The sequence below is a fragment of the Zalophus californianus genome, chromosome 8, assembly GCF_009762305.2.
Source record: "Zalophus californianus isolate mZalCal1 chromosome 8, mZalCal1.pri.v2, whole genome shotgun sequence".
Lineage (NCBI taxonomy): Eukaryota > Metazoa > Chordata > Mammalia > Carnivora > Otariidae > Zalophus > Zalophus californianus.
In genome coordinates, this window is record NC_045602.1 from 70717672 (window position 1) to 70740507 (window position 22836).

Here is a 22836-nt window from a genome sequence, read left to right on the forward strand (position 1 = left end):
AATCACAGCTTTTCTCTTTCTAGCTGCCTGACCTTAGCCAAGTTACCTAATCACTCTGTGCTATAGTTTCCTCATCTGTCACATGGAGATAAAATAGTACCTTTTTCATGGGGCTGTTATGAGAAATACCAGAGTTAATATTTGTAAAGTCCTCAGAACACTATAAAGGTGTTTGTTAAATAAAGATAACAACAAATCTCTTAAATAAGGTTCTTAACATCCCTCCCCCCCCCGTGAAGCTATATCACACATGTGTTAAAAATATATACCACGTGAAATAATTTACTGAAAATGAGCAAATTGGAATTCTACCAAAATCAGGAAATAATGGTTGCTTGCACAAAAGACCTGTGCGGAAAAAAAAGTCTAAAAAATATCTCCACAGGCCCTTGCATAAAATTTTAGTTTTCATGAGAATCCTGCTGTTTGTTTATCCCTGGAATGATTCCACAGAAAACCCAAATAACTTACAATGGTATATATTTTAAAATAGGGATTATAAGAAATATGGTAGACATTAAAAATAAGTCTAGGGGAAAACAGTACACCTGAAGTCTATGTAGCTTTTAAAATTGCCCTACTCTTTGATTTTGAGTTTCCCAAGAACCAAAGTTAAAAAGGAAATATGACTTTAAGTCGTATTGCCTATCAAACCCAAAACAAAACACACAATTTTTAAAGTCCATGCTCACTTATTATAAGAAAGAGATCCTTTATAGATAGTAAGAAGCAGAAAAAGAAAAACGGGGACCTTTTGCGTATCAGTATGAAGGGTACAACGAGCAATGTCCCAAATAACATCTTCAGATACTTCCATTTAGTTGTTGCGGTTTTGTACAAGATTTTCTCAAAATAACTCAGAGTGTAAGCTGATGCCATACTCTTGCCACCTAGTTCAATGATGGGAAACCAGTGAGAGGTTAAGAGGATGCGGTCCAAATCTTCAGGTTTTCTGATATTCTGATTATAAATTTCTACAGGAATGGATAGATTTTATGTCCTTTAGACCCCTCCTCCCCCATGTTGTTCCTCTCAACTGAGGTTTGTTGAAAGGTGAGCTGAAGACAGTTTGAGGTTATGTACTCTGAGGGGGGCCTGCAGTGCGGGTATTCTGTGCTACTGATTAAGGGCAAATCCATATGCTTTACTAATCAGCTGAGCTCGTGGTCGAGCTGTTAGAGAACGTTTCTCAGAGGCAGAGGACGTAAGCACACTGTTCTCTTTGGTATCTCACAGTATGACATTCTAGAGTTAACAGCAACAAACTTTGCATTTAGAATGATTTTAATGCTGCTTTGCATAATTCAGAGAGGTAGTTAATTGTAGATAACTGCATCTTGGCTTAGATAGAAACCAAAAATGAGGGACTGAATTCTAGTTCTACTACCTGTCTATTAAGTTACCTGACCTTGAACAAGTCATTGTACCATCCTGTGTCATAGTTTCATCATCTGTAAAAAGAAATTGAGTAAGTTTCGGGCTCTTAACGTTTGATGACTCTTTTTGTGAATAAGGACTAAGAAACTGTATTCACTAAATGCCTGTCCATGTGCCCCATAACCTTGAGAATGCTTTCCTCTTTTTTGAGTATTTATCATTTGGCTCTAAACAGACTTAATTGCTGCAATTTTACCAGTTATTAAAATAGATAACTTCAAGCCTTTTGAAGGGGGGGATGGAAAGAGTGGAGTAAAGGAACTATGTTAGAGACATGACAGGATGCCCTTCCACACAGGCAGCTGTGCACCTTTTCTGTGGCAACCTCTGGGAGTTCTCTTGAAAGTGTTTTTATTGGCATATCCGTCATCCATGAAAGAGATGCTCCAGATTGACCCAAATGTCAAGAATCTTGCTTCTAGTACATGAATTTTTCAAAAGTAAAATTGGAGAAAAGCAGTTGTTGTCTGAATAATGTTCTTGAACAAGACACTGTATGTAATTTTTTTAAAGTTGTGGTTTCCTAGAACAGGGAGTAGGAAGGTGAGTGGGGGGTAACAACATGACAAGAGAAAATGCCTCTTAGAGGACCTAAATAATATATAGTTAGAAAAGAACCCAAGATGAACTTAACTGAACCATGACTATCTTAAGGGAAGTGATTACACACACACACACACACACACACACGTGATATTATGCACACACACACATACACAAGTGATATTATACACACACACATTTATCTCTGAATCTCTGCTTTTACTTTTTATTTAATTTATTTAAACTAAACCAGAAAAAAAAACAACAATTCACCCATTTCTTCCACCCCTCATCCCCTGCTTCTTGCAGTCACCAATCTATTCTCTGTGCCTACAAACTTGGTGTGTTGTTTGTTTTAAATCCCACATATGAGAGATCATACAGTATTTGTCATTCTCTGACTTATTTCACTTAGCACAATGCCCTTGAGGTCTATCTATGTTGTTGCAAATGGGAACATGTCATTTTTAATGGCTGAATAATATTCCCTTATATATACACCATGATTTCTTTATTCATTCATCCATCTATGGATCCATAGGTTTTTTCCATATCTTGGCTATTATAAGTATTGCTACAGTGAACACGAGGTGCATATATCTTTCTGAATTAGTATTTTTCTTTCCTTTGGATATATACCCAGAAGTGGAATTGCTGGATCATATAACAGTTCTATTTTTAATTGTTCAAAGAACCTCCATACCGTTTTCCATAGTGGTTGTACCAATTTACATTCGCATCAACAGTGCAAAGGGTTTTCTTTTCTTCAGTCCTCACCAACACTTTTTATTTCTTACCTTTTGATAATAGCCATTCAAACAGGTATGAAGTGATATCTCATTGTGGATTTAATTTACATTTTCCTGATGATTATGATGTTGAGCATCTTGTTATATACCGGTTGGCCATCTGTATGTCTTCTTTGGAAAAATGTCTATTTAAATCTTTGCTCATTTTTAAATTGGGTTGTTTGTTTTGTTACTATTGAATTGTATGAGTTCTTTACACATTTTGAATGTCAGCACTTTATCATATACATGATTTGCAGTTATTTTCTCCCATCCAGTAGGTTGTCTTTTAATTTTGTTGATGGTTTCCTTTGCTGTGGAGTTTTTTAAGTTTGATATAGTCCTACTTATTTATTTTTGCTTTTGGTGTGAGATTTTAAAAAATCATCACCAAGACTGTTGAATCACAGAACTGTACCTCTGAAACAAATAATACATTATATGTTAAGAAAAAAGAAGAAGATAGTAGGAAGGGGAAAATGAAGGGGGGAATTCAGAGGGGGAGATGAACCATCAGAGACTATGGACTCTGAGAAACAAACTGAGGGTTCTGGAGGGGAGGGGGTGGGGGATGGGTTAGCTTGGTGATGGGTATTAAAGAGGGCATGTTCTGCATGGAGCACTGGGTGTTATACGCAAACAATGGATCATGGAACACTGCATCAAAAACTGATGATGTCATGTGTGGTGATTAACATAACAGTAATAAAATAAAATAAGATGTCAAAAAAAAAAATCATCACCAAGACCTATATCAAGGAGCATACTGCCTGTGTTGTCGTCTAGGTTTTTTTTTTTTTTAAAGATTTTATTTATTTATTTGAGAGAGAGAGAGAATGAGAGATAGCAAGCACAAGAGGGAAGAGGGTCAGAGGGAGAAGCAGACTCCCTGCTGAGCAGGAAGCCCGATGTGGGACTCGATCCCGGGACTTCAGGATCATGACCTGAGCCAAAGGCAGTCACTTAACCAACTGAGCCACCCAGGCGCCCTCGTCTAGGTTTTTTATGGTTTCAGGTCTTATATTTAAGTCTTTAAGACATTTTAAGTTAATTTTTGTATATGGTGTAAGATAGTGGTCCATTTTCATTCTTTTACATGTGGCTGTCCAGTTTTCCCAATGTCATTTGTTGAAGAGACTGTTCTTCCCCCATTATAAATTCTTGGCTCCTTTGTTGTAAATTAATTGGTCATATATGTGTTGGGTGTATTTCTGGTCTCTCTATTCTATTTCATTGATCTGTGTATCTGTTTTTAAGACCAATACCATAGTGTTTTAATTACCATAGCTTTGTAATATAGTTTGAAATGAGGGAGCCTTATGTCTCCAGCTTTGTTTTTCTTCCTCAAGATTGGTTTGGCTAGTCAGGGTGTTTTGTGGTTCCATGCAAATTTTATGATTCTTTGCTCTATTTCTGTGAAAAATACCACTGGAATTTTAACAGGGATTGCATTGCATCTGTATAATGCTTTGGGTAGTATGGACATTGTAACAATATTAATTCTTCTAATCCATGAACATGGAATTTCTTTCCATTTATTTGTGTCTTCTTCAATTCATGTCATTAATGTCTTAAAGTTTTCAATATACGGGTCTTTCACCTCCTTGGTCAAATTTATACCCATGCATTTTATTCTTTTTGATATAATTGTAAATGGAATTGTTTTCTTAATTTCTCCTTCTGATAGTTCATTATTAGTGTAAAGAAAAACAAGAGATTTTTGTCTTCTGATTTTGTATCCTGAAAATTTACTGAACTTGTTTATTAGTTCTAACAGTTTTTTTATGGAATTTTTTTAGGCTTCTATATATAATATATCATCTGCAAATAGTGACAGTTTTACTTCTTTCTTCCAATTTGGATGCCTTTTATTCCTTTTTCTTGCCTAATTGCTGTGGCTAGGAGTTCCAATACTATATTGAACAAAAGTGGCAAGCGTGGACATTCTTGTCTTGTTCCTATACTTAATTCTTATTAAACGCTGACTAATTAGTATAACTTCATACAACTTTTTGTCCCCTCCTCCCTTCCAGCACCAAGGAAAAATTGGAGTTAAATTTAATGTTGGAACAGATGACATCGCCATTGAGGAGTCCAATGCAATCATTAACGATGGGAAATACCATGTAGTCCGTTTTACGAGGAGTGGTGGCAATGCCACGTTACAGGTGGACAGCTGGCCAGTGATCGAGCGGTACCCTGCAGGTAAGCCAGTGATTGTGTACTGGGAGAAGATTTTATGGAAAGCAAACTGGAAAACAAAGCACTATTTTGCGTCCGTTTCACCAAATTGTGGGTTTTCTGAGAAACCATCAAGTATTTATTGGACTTTAAAATCGTGTGAATGTAATGCTATCCTAAACTGTTCTTGATACAGTGTACAAATGACATTTTGTAGGAGAACTTGAAGGCACACAGTATCGTTTGCAAAATTCAGGACATCAGTGAAACCAGAAAAATGCACACATAAAAGGCACAACATGTCAAAGCTCTTTTTACTGGATCTTTGCATTTGAACAAAGGAAAGGCTTTGTCAAAAGTAACAAAGTTAAAATTTAAAACTCAAAGAAGGGATATTACACAGTTTTCTCTGAAAGAAAATAGGACCAGGTGGTTCCTTTGATGGTGGTGCAGAGCTGAAACTCATGAAAGGTGCAAGAGGACCATGGGACAAACAGAGAAATAGTAAAGGAACAATATATAGTACTATAAATCACCAGTTATAAAAACATGTAACTAACTGAAATTTATTTTCACTGTCATATAACCATATGGGAGTTTCACAAGGACTCTCTGACACTAGCATTACTTATTTTAAGTCTATAAAATGAATGTCAAGCTATTATTGGTAAAATAAAAATTACCTTTTTCATTGTTAATCAGCTTTGTCAGTTCTATGTTATTGAAACAAAAGCAATAGATTAGAAATTTAAACCAGTGTTACTTGGGGTTGCATATAGTCTCAATTAAAAAAATCATGTTGTTTTTAAGTAAAATACAAATTAAAAGTATAATTGTTATTTTACTTCATTTATTATCATCTTTATATTTTAGTACAAAGAGATTGCTAAAAATATCAGCTTCATTTCTCTCTGCTCCCCTTTTAGATACAACTGACCTGTACAACAGATTTATAGCACAGCATAAAGAAAGAATATAAAAAGAAGTTTCCATTTTGTACAGTAAAAATGATTACCAAAATGTGCATAAGCCTCTGTTATAAGTTTTTGTTTCTTGGCAGAAATAATTTGAGGAAATAACTAACTTATTAAATAAAGAGTAATTTTTCTTGGTACTGACTCACAATTAGGAACTGTCTAATGAAATGTCTGTGTTGCCCTTCTGGACCTTTGTGGATTTAAAAAATATCTACATCTTCAAGCCTCATTTCAGGCCTATTCTGTAAACTTGGTGTTCTGCAAATATTTGCTGAATTAAGTATAATAAAAAAATCCAGGTCTATGACAAAATTCAGAAGCAAGCACGTTAACAATATGTCCAGTGCCCATTATAATACTGGCAAATAGTAGGTAGTCAATAAATATTTGCCAAATTGATGTCCTGGGAATTATCCCGATTTTACTCTACAGTTATGAGAATGTACACCTTCTTTTACCATCTGTAATAAGATGAAGGAATGGAAGATTTGGAAGGAAAGTAACTTAAATATGCACACAGTGTCATACAGTCCCTGCTAATACCTCATTGAATTTACTGAAATCCTAATACAAAGGCATTTTTCATAAAAACTACAGCCTCCGTGAAATTATGGAAAAGTAAATTGGTGAATTTCCTAAAACACGGATTAATCAATAACTGTTTCCTGAGAGGAAGTTATTGCCCTGGACACAAAGATGTAAAGTAGGATAAGGTCTAGGCCCTGTCTCTGGGGGTGTTGTGTCTGTGAATAGTAGAGCTGGACATGTAAATTGACAAATCCCCTTGCTATTACAGTGTGGCAGTTGCTCCTTGAAGCCTAGCATTGTTTCACCAGCTAAATTATTAAAATTATTTCATTTTAGTAACTTTTTACTCTTGTCACACTTTCCGTACTGCTATCTGTAAGAACTCTGCTCTAGAGAATGCTAATGCTGACCTCTGAGGGGAGAGAGGAAGTCACACCCTGAAGTTAGTTTGGGAAAATATGGGTTACTAAGTTTAAAATATGTATACTTGGACTTTATCAATACCCATTATGCATCTCTCAAAGAGAAATATAGTATGCATTTCCCAAGCATAGATAGCCAGAATCTAGTTTTCTAATGCATTAAGGCATTTGGGTAAATATTTTATGTTTTTTTTTTTTTAATTTGTATACCTCTTTGATATATTGTATCTGATTGGGAATCCTTTAATTGTGCACATACTAGATACTATGTACGAGGTATAGTTCAAAAAAGATATGATCTTTTCTTGTGGCAAGCCAGTGTCCAATTTGAATACTAGTAGCTGAGATTGGGGCAGTAGATTTATTAAGTCAACAAATATTTCTATATTTTTCTAGACTAATATTTGTTTAACATATACAATGTATATTTACCAATTAAATGGATGCTCATTATAGGGAACAATGTAAAATATATTTAAAAATCAGAAGCTGGCAATATCATGATAATTAAGGACTAAATCTTTAGAAATAGTTATTTTAGATGCAACCTCTTTTATATTAGTCAAAGATTCTATGTGCCCTTTCATTAAAAAGTATTTTCGATAATATTGATTAATCAAGAGTGAGCAAAGTTGCAGTTATTATGAAAGATAAAAGCAAGAGTAAAACGCAGACTCTGTCCTCAAGAATGTGAGAGCACCTGTGGGGAATTTCAATATATACATAAAAAAAGTTAATGATCGATATGTAAAGAACTCAGGGAATCACCATTGCTGTTATCAAGTATTTTATTAATCATCTGTTCTATGTGCATTTCAGCATGATGTTGAGATAGGAAATAAACCATGAAAATTTCAAATACCTTTTTCTTTTGGAGCTTTAACTGTAACAATGCCATGAGGGCTGAATACAAATTTAAAAGTATATGTCATCTAGTTTAAAGTTTTTAGAACAAAGTGATTTTACGTATGAGTCAATAGAAATGTCTAGTATATCTCTTTTATATTGGTTTGTGGTAAGACTATTTTTATTTTAAAAGTTTTTTGTTGTTGTTACTCTTCATTAGAAAATCAGCTAGACTAATGCTTTTACCACCAAATCCTATGATCAGAGAAGCAGGAACCAACAGACTATATTTGGTTCCTTTTAAAGTGCCTGCACTGCAAAATATAGATAATAAGGATTGAAATTAGTAATTAAGTATAGCACTTAACCTTCCATTATAGGGCTTTGTGGCAAGCGCTTTTATATGAAGCAATTCATCTGGTAGCAATGCTATACCGTTAATGAAAAGCACCTAAAGCATTGACCAGTGGTATTACCCAGTAATTGTCTAGAAGGCTTTCATAGAGAAACTAATTAGTAGAGGTAGATTTTATGCTCTTTTCAAGTATATGAAATATTCCTTTAACTCAAAAATTCATATTTTAGAATAAATATTGAATTTGCTGAATAGCAAACCCAATTTCCATTATATTTTGTATATGGAGCAGTGAATAGGAATAATATTTTGCAAGCCATTTAAAGATGAGAAAGCCATTTATTGGCGCTTGTTAGTTAAAGCTCTAGAATATAATACATCGTTAATCTCTGATTTGTTCCTAATTATAGTTATGTAGCAAAATTTCTCTCAACAAAAATAGCTTTTCTTTACTCATAATGTTAATCCACAGAATTTAACATCATCTTACATGCCCAGTGTAAAGATTGCTCCAGGTACATCACAGTTACTTTTGAAGATAAACCTTTGAGTTCATTTGTGTACCAGTGTGCCAAAAAATATCCTTTACACAAGGCCAAATATTCATTTTATTCCTTTCAAATTAACACATCAAATCAACAAGTGTTTAGAGGATAGGTACTACATTAAAGGGACATACGAGGCTTACCATCTGGTTACAGAGATACATAAGAAGTGTTGGAGATTAAAAACATACTATGTGAGAAAATACAAGAGTTATCATATAATATTTGGTTAACTTCTGATTAAGAAATACCAAAAAAAAAAAAAAAAGGAAAATATGTTCCAAGGAAGAAGAAGCCATTTTGAGTAAGTTGTCTAGTAATAATATGAAAAAAATAGGAAACTTGATTTGGGTCTAGCCTTGAAAGGCTAGATTTTTATTTAGAGGATGGCATGCATTTATGTTAATGAGACTAGCAGGAAAAGATAGAGACAGAACATATTTAGAAAGTTATTAAATAGTCCAGATATCAAAAGATACCCTAAAGTAGGGTGATAGAAAATAGAGAATTAATACAGAATACAATAGAAGAGCTGGTTTTCAATTGAATAGGAGAGTCATTTTTACTTTTTAGTCTTTCTGTCTGTCTGTCTGTCTTTCTCACCAGCAATTTTTCAACATTCTGTTGCTGCAGTGTGTCATCAGACTGCACCAAGTAACAATGAAATGAAAACCTGTGGTAGGAATGAATAGAGAAGTCAGAGACATGGTTCTCCCTTGCTAAGAGTTTAGACATTTGGGGAGACAAGAAGGATTCAGAAACGTTAACTAATGTCAAATAAAATGGGTCAACTTCAAAATTACTAGTGAAGAGTTTAATTGATACAGAGTTTTTAAAAAGGAGAAAATGGTGGTCTGTGATGATTTAACAAAGAAGATCATTTAATAGGAAAATTTGAAAGAAAGAGAGGAATAGCCGAAGGAAAGACTCTATAGAGATGGTGTCAATATTTTTCACATGATTATTCAGTTTGGCTCAAAGATCTTATGGGTATTATCTCTAAACTTTGACTTTGTTTTCATCTTCAAAAATTGGTAAGACATTTCAGAGCTCAGGAAAGTCATAGTGATGATGTCCCTTTAAATTCTATATACTTAGTTTAGATTGATTGATTGAATTTTAGTTTAAGTCATCAGTAATTATTGACTATTTGAGCTATTCCATCATTTAAAGATTCCTAGTTGGTACTAAGTGTTGGTCGATTTGATGATCTTGGTGTTTTTATTTAGCTTTAACAGAATTTTTGCTATGTATGATGTAATTGAAAAAATCTACCTCATTTGTGATCATAGCATTTGAAGGAGAGAAGGAACTTCAAAGGTCTTCTATTCCAGCTCCTTCATTTTTCAAACAATAAAATGGAACCTTGGAGAGGTTAGTGGATTTAATCAAAATCACTGTGCTAATTAGTGGTAAAGTCAAAATTGTACTTGGGAACTCTTGTTTGCCAGCTCTTTGTACCTTACTTTATACTTTTTGGAAGACAAAAATCAAGAGAAACCATTAGATGTATACTTCAGTGTAGCAAGGTATACTCTTCATTGCTAAATATGAAGACTTACATGATTGGTCATAATTGTGTATATTGGTCCATGTCACAGTCTATTACTTCTGCTGACCAACACAGATGCATGTACACACAAATCTTATGAGTGCTAAAAAATAATAACACATGGAACAATAATTTTCTTAGAGAAACCATAGTTATTTTGTTATCACTAAACTTTGGGGTCAATAATACTCATTAGTAGGCACTGATTATTTTTTAACCTCACTTTTAAAGCATTATTAGCAAATTAAGTGACCCATTATGAATCATCACTATTTTACTGTTCCTGCAGCACTCAACCTTTAAGTTAACATGATTTCAAACTTTATGTGTTTATTCATTTGCTATCTTTATTTCTCAGTTGATTTCAGTAGCCAGAAGAGGAGTGAGTCATTAGAGGATTCAGGTGTTAGAGATACTTAAGGATTATTTGGGAGAAAAACTGTACCTTAATAGATTTGTCAGATGTCTTGGTTAAATGTATTAGATATGGGAAATGTTTGAGTGAATTTTGTCTCCCTTCTACAAAAAGTAAGGCAGTGAAAATATAACTTTCTTATGGAAAATGATAAAATCATAGAGAAGACTCGAATCATTCTTTGAGTAAACAACCAGTTTTTGGTAGAGTCCAGCAGAAGACATGATAATCAGGACTTGTCACATAGTAGGCTACTTAAATAATTATTGAATAAATCCAGTTTCCTCCTTCAATTTCTATGTAAAAACACTGTCTTTTGCTCATCATTTTTAGTCAAAATATCCTTATGTGCATGCGTGAATATTCATGTGAATATATAATGTTTGGCTTCTATTTGATGTAGTTAACTGTTTACAAACTAAAAATTTCCGAAGTAAAGCTTACATACTATGAAATATCTGAAACTTCAAATACTGTAGCTATGTTAGATAGACTTAGTGACAAAAACTCTGACTTTTCCAGTGCTAATTACCTTCTTTCATGGTGCTCAGTTTTTCTGATGTTGGGGGCTTTTCTTGATGAAACATAATGAACGTTTTATTCAGCAGTATATTAAATATACCAACCTAAAATGCCTAGCTTCAGAGAGATTGTATCAAAGGAGATAGAAATGATACATTCTCATCCTCACTCATTTTTATAGATTCTCAATGGCCTGGGGTTTTTGGTTTTGGTTTTGGGATTTTTGTTTTGTTTTGTTTTAATGTCAAAAAGTTCTTACAGTTACTGTAAGGCAATCACATTAGGATTTTTAATTTTCTGACAAAGTAAAGAGAAAATTCCTCTGATGGTTTGGTGGGCTTTGGGACCATTTATGCTACACAGGCTAACAAACATAGATAATATAAATAAATAATAGCCCTTCTTCATGATTTCCAGATTTCCCCTTTATCTTCTTGTTCCCCACTATTGTTTCCAATGTACAATTTTAGTACTTTAAATTCTTATCATAATAAAGTTATGTATTGATCCCACTCCTGAAAAATACTCATGTTACACAGAAAATGGCATTATCATAATTTTAAGTAAGGATAGCCAAAGTATTGACTGAGGAATTGGATTTAGGGACTTTTCTCCAGAGGCGTTGATAATCAAGTTAATGAATTTACTTACTGCTTACAAACAATGAATTACTAATGTCACATACAAAAAAAATCAGTTGCTACTACAAATGCACAATTTAGTTTTTAGGAGGTGAGGTTGAAAAATGTTTAAAGAAATAGCTTAAAGAGTGAAGGACAGAGAAATTACATTTTTAAGGATCTTAGGCTTTCAGGAAACTTCACAGCTTTTCCAAGTGTTTGGTTGATTTTGATAGGATTTATAGTTTTATAGCAATGCTTTTATAACTTCATCAGTATCCAAAGGTTTCTTTCTTATATCACACAGTTGATAATTGGAATTCAAAATAATAATTGTTGAGGTCAAGATTCACTGATAGATGCAAAAATTAGTGCTCAGAAGTAGGAGTAGAGACTAGCAATTTATGTAATGTAAAAGTGTCTCCTTCAAGAAGATAGAAACTTTTCACAGAGAAGCTCAGCAGAGCACCCTAAGTGATCAAACTAACCATCATCATTAGTAAGAAATATTGACTTCATGTACCTCCTGACATGATGCGCTGAGAAAGTATTCTCAACAAAAATTCATAACCTCAATCTAATCATGACAAATGTGATGTGGGACTCTGGATTGGATTCTGGAATATTAGTTAAAAACTGTTAAAACCTACTAAAGTCTATACTTTAGTTAATAGTATAATACCAATGTTAATTTTTTGGTTTTGATATTTATTCAATGGTTAGTTATGTTGCTAACAGTGGGGGAAGGTGGGTGAAAGATAGGTGAAGCTCTTGTTGCTATCTTTTATAACTTTTCTGTAAATCAGTACTTTTTAACAAAAATTTTAAAAATGATTTCTATCCAAAAATACATTTTACTCAATTCTATATAACATTATTCCAGAAAAAAAAGATTTTAAATAATAAAATTTCATGTCTTTGTAGAACTGGTAAGTCAGATGTAATTGTTGTGATAAATTATGCATTAACATGTTTATTTGGTTATTAGAAAAGCACGTTTATTCCTAAGAAATATAAACCTAATTTCTATAACAATCCAAAGGTGTAACCTAATCTAATATTTTAGTTAGTTCTTAATTAAGACAGAATGACATAATAAATGTGAAAGTCTTTTGAAGTATGAAGCCTTTAAATAGGCCATATATTAAAATTTGAATTATGATGATGAATATTTTGTGTCAAATTTAGCCTCATGGGTTGAATATTTGTCAAAGAAAGACTTTCATCTTAAACATTTTAAAGTCTGTTTTGTTTTTAGCCTTTTGAATCTGACTGTATTAAAAAACAGCTGAGGTTCCTATCTCTCCTGAAAATTTGAGACTAACTTCCCTCATGTTAAGTATTATTGAAGTGATTTTTCATCTTGGGCATTATTATCTCTACTGGCGGCCTGAATATTTAAAATATCCATTGAGAGTCCAAAAGAGAATACACCTACCATAAGTCTGTCTAGATATTACCATGTGCATTTCCAATGAAGTATTTTAGCTGAATTTATGAGATATAAAACTGGACAGAATAGAGGAACATCTAGCTTCATTCTTCTAAATAGTGTCAACTAATTGATAGCATGCCATAATAATTTTTCAGGGTCACCTTTGCTCGAGCATTTTAAAAGTCCACGTAGAGTCTTCAGCTTTCTCATTTGTTATTTTTATAGCTCAGTTTGGCAGAGGAGTCGGATGAAAGTTTATTTTCTGGTTAGCGGAGAAACAAACAAAAAGAAGCTTTTAAAAAAAAACTGCGAAAGTTTGCTTTGCTGTAAAGGGGGGCAGGATGGTCACAGTCACAGAAGGAAACAGGCCTGGGGATCATTAGATGAGGCCTGTACTTTATGGAAGTGTAGTTCAAATAGAAGGATAAATCCACATAGGGTTGACTCAATAAGGAAATTGGTTTTACACAAGGATTGGTGTAAAGAGGTAACAACTCACCCACAATCTCAGACATGCACAGAGCCCATTTAAATTCCTGCCTTTTGTAGGATTTAGTATCAGCAGGAGTGAGCTAGACAGGCATTCTTCTGTACAGGGAACTCTGTAGGTTCTTTTATATACATTTTCTCATTAGCACTCACAAAATCTTTATAAGCCAGGTAATATTATTTCCTTTTGATAAATGAGTAAATACAGAGAGATTACGTTACTTGCCAAGGTCATAGATCTCAAAGCTCACTCCAGTACTCTGAAGTATTATGCAACATTGCCTACAATACTTTTTTTTTTTAAGATTTTATTTATTTATTTGACAGAGAGAGACACAGAGAGAAGGAACACAAGCAGGGGAGTGGGAGAGGGAGAAGAGGGCTTCCCATTGAGCAGGGAGCCCAATGAGGGGCTTGATCCCAGGACCGTGGGATCATGACCTGAGCTGAAGGCAGACGCTTAACGACTGAGCCACCCAGGTACCCCTACACTATTAATTCTTACTCCTTCTAAGGAAAAAAAAAAATCAGAAAAATTTATTCTTTGTTCCCACCATGGTGCACATGCCTAAAACTTTGTTGTCCTGAGGTCCTGATACCTATGGGTATTGCTCGTTTTGTTCATATCTCTGAGGACTGTTTAAGGGTCCCTTGAGATTTATAGCATGCTCATAATGATGCCCTCCCCTGCTGGCTTGTCATTCTTTTGTTTGTGTTTTGTTTTCTGGTTATTGTTTATTTAGGCATAGAAGTGAGTGCCAAATCCAATTTGTATACTCCTCTTACTAAATTGCAATAGGAAATATAGACCATATGTCAAATGTCTAAACTTCACACATATGCTACAGACTTAACACAAGATTAAAGGAGGGGTAGTGTGGAGCTTAAGGGAGAAGATTCAGGAGTCAGACTACTTGGGTTTAAATCTTAGTTACAACGCTGTGTAGATGTGAGACCTTTCACCAAATTCTTTAATCTCTTTGTACTTCGATTTCCCAATCTGTAAAATGCATTAATGATAGTACTTACCTCAGAGGCTGTTTGAATGTTCCATGAGTTAGTTATTAGTTCCAAAATATTTAGTAATTGGTAAAAACCTGGTAAGTAGGAAGTACTCAATACATGTTAGCTCCACTCTCATTAATCACAGTAGTCCAGTTTTGCAATCCTTTAAGTGCAATAGGTACTAATCTCCCCATTTTAGTGTGTATTTCCATCTGAGACCAAATTTATCCTGTCTTGGCTGTCACACTTGTGTTCACACACTTGGAGATAAATCTTCCCAGAAGGTTTCGGAGATGTAATTGCCCCACACCCTCCGGCCCCTCACCAAACTCACCCTGAGCCAAGACAATACAGAGGCATCACTAGGAAGGACAGGATTCAAGTCAAATGAGTGACAGAAAATATGTTCTTATAAATTTAGAGAAGGAGTGATGTGTAGTGATCAGAGAAGACTTCATAGAGGACTGGAATTTGGGCTGGGTGTTGGAGAATCCTTTGGATTTTAGTAAGTGAGCATTACAGAGACCAGGCTAGCTGGTGAACAGGCCACTGCGTATAGTCATGCAGCTTGTGTGACTATAGGGACTGCACCAATATCCCATTGGAGGAAATGAGTAGAAGCTGGAATCCAGTCTATTCTTGGGTCAACAAGCCATGTACCCTGGCATAGAGGATGTCCCCTGAAGAAAGCTATCTTTTCCTGCTTACCAAGCACCTTGGGCTTACCCAACCTTTTATCTGTGTGTTAACTAAGGGGAATCTCCTTTCTCAATTTTCCATGATGGCACCCTATAATTAGGAGACCATAAAAATTATCATTTAAACACACACAATTCTGAGAGAGAAAAGAAGCAATAGCAATAGTTAACTACTGTATAATAGGCACATGCCAACCCTATCCTGAGCAATCCAGAACTCTTGTCACTTCATCTATGAGCTGCCAGATAGAACTGAGATTATTGCTTGTCTCTTAACTGGAAAAACTAGAATGAACCTGTTAATCATTATACTAGGTGGCTGGGCTTATTTCTATCCAGGTAGGAAAGCTGAAGATATTAATTAGAAAATGACTCTGGCTGAACTAAAAAAAAATAATTTTAACCAGATTTGAAATCATTACTTTTTTATCTCCTAAAAATATTATAAAATATCAGTATGTTCTAGGTCACTCATAAATCTTGTGCTTAATTTCCTCTTTTGCTTAACCAAGTTTCACATATCTTAAATTATGTTTAATTTCAGTTCAAATTTCTTTTACCACTTTCTGCCTAAAGATATTTTTCTCAAATACTCATTTTTTATTCTGAATTAGCAAGTGTTGAGAAAAGGCAAGCAAGTGGAATGGAGAGAAAGCATCAGAAGACTGATTAAATTCTTTAAAGTGCTAATAGACCCAAGTCTTAGACCTAGCCATTTCTTTTCACACATTTTACCTTAAGCCCCTAATGGAGGCCAAAAGCCTTGGATATTCTTGATCCATCAATGAATATTCATTACAACCCTCTTCATGGTTGTTCCATTGTGTGCTTGCTAGAGGTGTTGGGGAACACAGGCAAGCAAAAAACAGTCTTTTGTCCTGCAAGGGTTTGAGGAGTGACTGAGGAGGGAAGGAACTCAGAGAAGTATGAATTTTATGGAACATGCAGCATTATATAGCACAAAATATGAATATGAGAACTGGAAGAGATATGAAAAAAGAGTGGAAAAGAAACGTGTTTAGTGCTTAAAAGAAGTAAAGTGTAAGTCTGTTCTTGAAGAGATAAATGGACATGTATTGGTGATGAGTCCATTCTAGGCTGGAGAGAGAATGAACCCCAAAGCAGAAGTGGTTAAAAAATGGTCTTATTACCTATCTTGGGGTGTTCATGGTAACTTCATACTATACTAATTAAAGCTGAGGGAGTAATTAAGGAAGGAGGATCAGAAACACTTCCTTCCAGAATTTGTGGGTTTCTAAGGGATATCTATACCATGACAAAAGGATGGTATAGATATCCCTTTTCTTTGGGACTATCAGGAGTTAGAAACAGAGTTAGGAACATTCTTTTCTTTCTTTTTTTTTAAGATTTTATTTATTTATTAGAGAGAGAGAGAACACAAGCAGGGGGAGGGGCAGAGGGAGAGGGAGCATCAGGTTCCTGGATGAGCAGAGAACTCAATGAGCATGGAGCCCAACGACAGGATCCCAGGACCCTGGGACCGTAACCTGAGCTGAAGGCAGACGTTTAACTGAAGAGCCACGCAGGTGCCCCCCAGAATTAGGAACATTCTGCAGATTTCCTGTGCGAGTTCCCCTGGGCTCTCAAGAGAAGTCTGTGATGATAAGGTGAAATTAGCACTGTCCACCTGGACAAAATTTAGGTGACCGGTCCTAGTGGTGTACTCATTAAATTTTAATAAAATCTGGATTAATAGGTAGTGATCAGCACAATGGAGTTTCATTTCTACAAAGATGTATATTTCTGATTGCAACTGAATTATTACTCTAACTAAATTATAACTCTCCAAACCACCTTACCCTCTTAAATTCCTAACTTATGTCATTAATAATGTAATTCATCTTATTACTCCCATAGATCAAAATCTTTTATTTATCCCATCAGATCAGGCACTGGGTCCAATGGTAGGTGCCAGTCCACTAATTCTTCCTTCAGATTTCCCCGATTCCGTGTTCTATCCGTGCTGGCACTATGCTATGCTGGCACTTACATCAGTAAGGCCTTTATGAGAGTTGGGCCCCTTGTTATCAACTGAAAACCATCTGTATTTCTCTTCAGCCCTCATTATTGTAATCCATTTGGTATATAGCCAAGTTGTTTATCTTCCTGAAGTTGCTTTTATCATATCTCTTCCTGCCCCTCAGTTCTTCAGTGGCTGCCTAAAGAGGGCGATACAAGAATAGAATTTATATGGATGAAGAGAGATGTATAGTAGGGTTCATTGTCTTTCTTTCAGTTCTGATATTTCACATTTTGGAACTTTGATGTTTCAAATTTTATTTTTTTTGTTTTTACAGGTAGAATTTTTCTTTGAAAATCTGATTTTCCTGATTTATATTTTTCCAAGTATTATGTTACCAACTTCTTGCCCTTGCAATGGGAAACCAAAGATGACAGGTGTTTTGATTTGTTTTTTACTATATTTATCATTCCAATTTCATACTTTGAACTTTACTGTTGGTCTGTATTGAATATCTAAAAGCTATTAACTTTAAAAAGTAAATGTAGGGCACCTGGGTGGCTCAGTTGGTTAAGCGACTGCCTTCGGCTCAGGTCATGATCCTGGAGTCCCGGGATCGAGTCCCACATGGGGCTCCCTGCTCAGCAGGGAGTCTGCTTCTCCCTCTGACCCTCTTCCCTCTCGTGCTCTCTATCTCTCATTCTCTCTCTCTCAAATAAATAAATAAAGTCTTTAAAAAAATAAAAAAATAAAAAAATAAAAAGTAAATGTAATGATTAAATGCAATTAGAGTAAAACAAATCAAAACAAGAAGGTCCATTGTATTTGCCCATAATGTGTGATAATGTTCTTTCCTTTTTTATTTTCCTTAAACAGGAAATAACTCTGAACAATAATACTTTTATGAGATATTTTATTTCAACTCTCAATGAGCCATGGTAACTTTCCAATTGTCTTCTAATTCTGTAGAGCTCCAGAGACTAATTTGTCAAGGTTATCAAACCAATCTTTCATCAGTTGGGCATTGGACCAGGTTCTAGGTAAAGTGTTTTTCATTTCTACAGGTCTATAATTCTGTGTACTCTATACAAACAATAGCAGCCATCATTTATTTAACACCAACTATGTACCAGAAACTATTCCAGGTACTTTATACAAATTACATGTTATTCTTAAAAATAATCCCATAAACTGTGCTTATCTTACAGATGCATTAATACTTGAAAAGAATAGGTAACATGTCCTTGAGTACTTAACTGAGATTTGAACCTGGGATTTTCTAATTCCCATAAAAATTAAATAGTCTTGATTATTTCTTTCCATAAATCTTAATAGTCTTATAGTTTAAGTATTTAGGAACCCAAGATGTCACAAATTTTAAACTGGAAGCTCCTTCTCTTGGGGCTATTAAAAGGTGACTTCAATATTTTTGGTGAGGAATCTATATTCTACTTGTACTACAACTTTCACCTAAGTTATTGTGGCATTGTAAAGTGTTTAAAAAGCTGTCTATTCTTGATAGTATGCTATGTTGTAATCCCTTATCTTAGTCATGAGGTGAAATTTCTTAGTCATCAAATAACTTGGCAACCTAGAATCTTTGGGGTTTTTTTTTAATTTTTAATTTTTATTTTTTTTGTTTTTTTTGTTTTTTAGTTTATTTGTTTGCTTGACTAGTCAAAGTCAAATAAAGTATCTATGGTTATACATGTTATTAAAGGCAGGTCTGGGACCCTATCCATGCTTCTGCATGCCAGCTAAAGGAAAAGCATGTATTGCGTGGAACTTTTTTGGCATAAATTCTATTAAATACCAAGTTATTACAGCATATACCTTCTTTTTTGTCATGTTTGTCTATTTCTTGATTGAAAACAGTGCACTCATTTATGTCTAAGGGCCTTTATGTGGGATTTTTAATCAGAATGCCCAAGAACTTCCTAAAAAACATTAGTGGTCCTATGGCCTTTTTTGATTCCTAGTTTTCCCATCCACTAGAATTGTTGTTATACCCCCACAAATAGCAGAATCACTGTATCAAATTTCATGAAGGGAATTGACTCCATATATAAATCTCACTGTAGAATTGCTTCTGTTTTCCTCATATATTGAGAATCCAATCACCGCTGTGGCTACCTATTTTCACCTGCAGAAATCAGGATTGGGAGAGAAAGGAAGATAGAATCAGTAAGCCTGGATCATGAAGAAGCTGGGAGTTTGAGATAAACCTAATAAATATTCCAGAGTAAAGAGATTCAGTATGGCAAGGCAAAGGACAAAGGATAGTAGAAGAAACAAGTGCATAAGAGGGTGCAGATTGTTAATTTGTTTAGTAATTCTTTTAAAACTATTTATTTAAGACTTCCAGTATGCCTGGCTCTCCGCCGAGAATACAGTGCTGATCCAGAACAGACACAATCTCTGCTCTCCTGGAGCTTACAGTTTATTGGTGAAAACACACTTCAAATAACCCCTCTGACTAAAGTGGAGGGTATAAAACTAGAGGGGGCCAGAATGAATGTCCAGAGCTAAGGTAGGGGGTGACGGAGCTGTGCAGGTATTGCTTGGACTATAGCATAAGAGGTGGAAGTAGAGACCCTGGTGTTGAGTGAAGGTCAGCCTCTCCCTCAGGGCACAAGCCCCAAGAACATCTGAAGAGAAGAGCCAAGGGCAAAGACAAAGCTTTTCCACTCACTAACATTTCCACCAAGTAAGTTCAGGCCAAAACATATTTTGAAGCCTGGTAGTATGGGTGGAGGTGGTGAAACCATATTTAATTTCTCTGGAAATATAAGGGTCCTTGAGTTTATTACATTCATGTAAAGCTCAAGTCTTTTTGTTTTAGCACTAATTGGTACAGTCATCCCTTTGCTAGACCTTCTACTGTCCCTGGGTATTTTCTGTGGAGGCTCTCGCCCCCATTGCTGGGTGGTTTCAGAGAGGTAGGAAAACCTTATCTAAATTGGGCTTGGAATTGGCATCCTTCTTCTTTTTTTTTTTAATTTTTTTTAAAGATTTTATTTATTTATTAGAGTGAGAGGATGAGAGATAGAGAGCACGAGAGGGAAGAGGGTCAGAGGGAGAAGCAGACTCCCCGCCGAGCAGGGAGCCCGATGTGGGACTCGATCCCGGGACTCCAGGATCATGACCTGAGCCGAAGGCAGTCATTTAACCAACTGAGCCACCCAGGCGCCCCAGAATTGGCATCCTTCTTAAATAATAAGCCCCAAAAGAGAAAGAGAACAGAGTAAGACACTCATCTAGTTTTGAGTAGATGATAAATACTTAAAGTTAACATTGAAAGTTGATATTTTTATAGTTACTGTTTGTTGGCATGACAATTTAGCAAGCCCCCCCAAACCAATTGTGGTCTCACAAAATCATTCTTTGTGTTTGTTGAACAAGATTCCTCAGGCAATTTTTAAGATTAGAAATGTATGTAAATAATATAAGCTTAGCCTTTGGGACTTAGAATTTGTTTTCAGAGCTTTGGAAGTGAGCACAATAAACTTTCTGTGATCTCTCAATAGTTACTAAATTGAAGAAAAATAAGTATATTTTAGTAAAAGAATCTCACCTTATGTAATCATTACCTAAGTAGGAATTTATTTTATGCAGTGTTTTCTGGGGGGTTTCTTCTGTGGAAACATTTAAAATAAATTAGCAAATTAACACTAACACTCTATTTTAAATAGTACTCCAGTCATCTGTGTTAGTGAAGCTACAGGGTACCACAAAGTAAAGAGAATGGTAGGATTGATTTTTTTGTTTGTTTGTTTAAAGAAATTTCATTTAATGATATGAAATGTTAAATAGTTCCTTTTGTAAAAGTTGTTCTATAGAATAATGGAACTATGTGTATACCTAGATCTATTTATAAATATAGGTATATATGTAGGTATATATCATGCTGATATTTATATATTTTGTGCTGAAATCAATTTCATCATTATCTTATACCTTTAATAATGCAAACTGTATATTGGTAGAGTTCATTCTATAACTGTGCTAACCATCAGAATTGTGTTGCAGACTATTATGATTTAAAAGCTAATCCAGAGAAGGACAAAATGCTCTCTTCAATGAAAATTTATAGTTAAAATGGGTACGATTTTGACATTTACTTGGTACTTTAGTAAAATGCAAACCCAAGAGTACTCATTCCCGGACCTTTTAGCCATTGTAGCAAAATGCTATCGCATCTGCTTAGTATCCAAGGTCTGTAATTAAGCCAACAATATATAATTTTAAATAGTTTTAAATCATCTCTATGTTAGTTTGCTAGGGCCCCCATAGCAAAATACCACAAAGAAATTGATTCTGTCATTGTTCTCTAGGCTAGAAGTCCAAAGTCAGGGTGTTGCGAGCTTGATTTCTCAGGAGGCCTTGCTCCTTGGCTTCCAGATAGTCACCATCTCTCTCATCTTCACACGGGCTCTTCTCTTGGGGCACCTGTACCCGGTGTCTTTCTGTGTGTGTGTTGACTTCCACTGAAGTCAACACAAGGCCCGTTGGATTTTAAAGACTTCAGGAAAAATTTTAAATGAAGTATTAATTAGGCCAGAGTTGTATGACCCAATTAATTTAGCCCTTTCCTTGAAAATGACACAGTCTAACTATAGATGTGCTATATTGTAAAAAACGAAGAAGAAGAAGATGAAGAAGACGAAGAAGAAGAAGAAGAAGAGGGGGAGGAGGAGGATTTAAGTGGACAAATTTCATCTGTCCTTACTAGTGGAGTATCAGCTTAAACTTGATTAAGACATATTTGTAGTTTTATCCTTCTCTTCTTTCTGTTCTGTGTTTAGGGATCCACTAGAAATCACTGGTGGCTTAAGTTTAAAGGGGAAATACTGAATGCAGTAAAGAAATTCATACATAGTCTCATTCTGAGAGTTGCAATGTACTATTTCTCCTGCGTATCTACTGCATTCTTTAGGATGTCTGGGTCTGAACTGGTGATCTCCACCCAGGCTGGGAGCTACACTTAGGCCACCTGCAGGTTTTCAAGTATGCTCTTGTCAGACTTGATTGGATGGGAACTCTCATGAAGATGTCTGCTGAACCAGAAATATCCTCCAAAGTACAGTTCCCCAGATCACAGGTGTTTGAGAAACCCAAGAAAAGATTCTACTTGGATAAATTTTGGACAAAAGGGGTTTGCAAAGAACAGCCATTGATTTGAAGAAAGTGTATTCCCTCTTGAAATTGTCCTCTCTTATCGCTTTAGTACTAAGAATTTAAAATGAAGAGGAGACAAACCTCTTTCTGAGCATCATAATGTGCTTCCCCATCCTCTTGACTACTTTTTATAAAATCAAAATTTCCTAAAACCTAACCTGTGCCTGCCTTTCTCCTTTTGAAGTGGCTGTCAGAGCAGTGACATGCTTCAGTGGGTGGGTAGAAAGAGAAGCCAGAGGAATGTCTGCCTGGTGAGAGGTATGTGTGTGTGTCTGTGTAGCTGAAAGAAGAAGGAAGACAAGTTTACAATATTAAACTT

The 22836-nt window shown here is 35.1% G+C and overlaps 1 protein-coding gene across 1 annotated transcript in view; it reads left to right on the forward strand.

The window, feature by feature from the left end:
* NRXN1 (neurexin 1) overlaps window positions 1-22836 on the forward strand; it is a 1127542-nt gene that overhangs the window by 944762 nt on the left and 159944 nt on the right. The window contains 1 exon segment of the mRNA XM_027622286.2: window positions 4802-4973. Coding sequence (XP_027478087.2) covers window positions 4802-4973 — 172 coding nt within the window.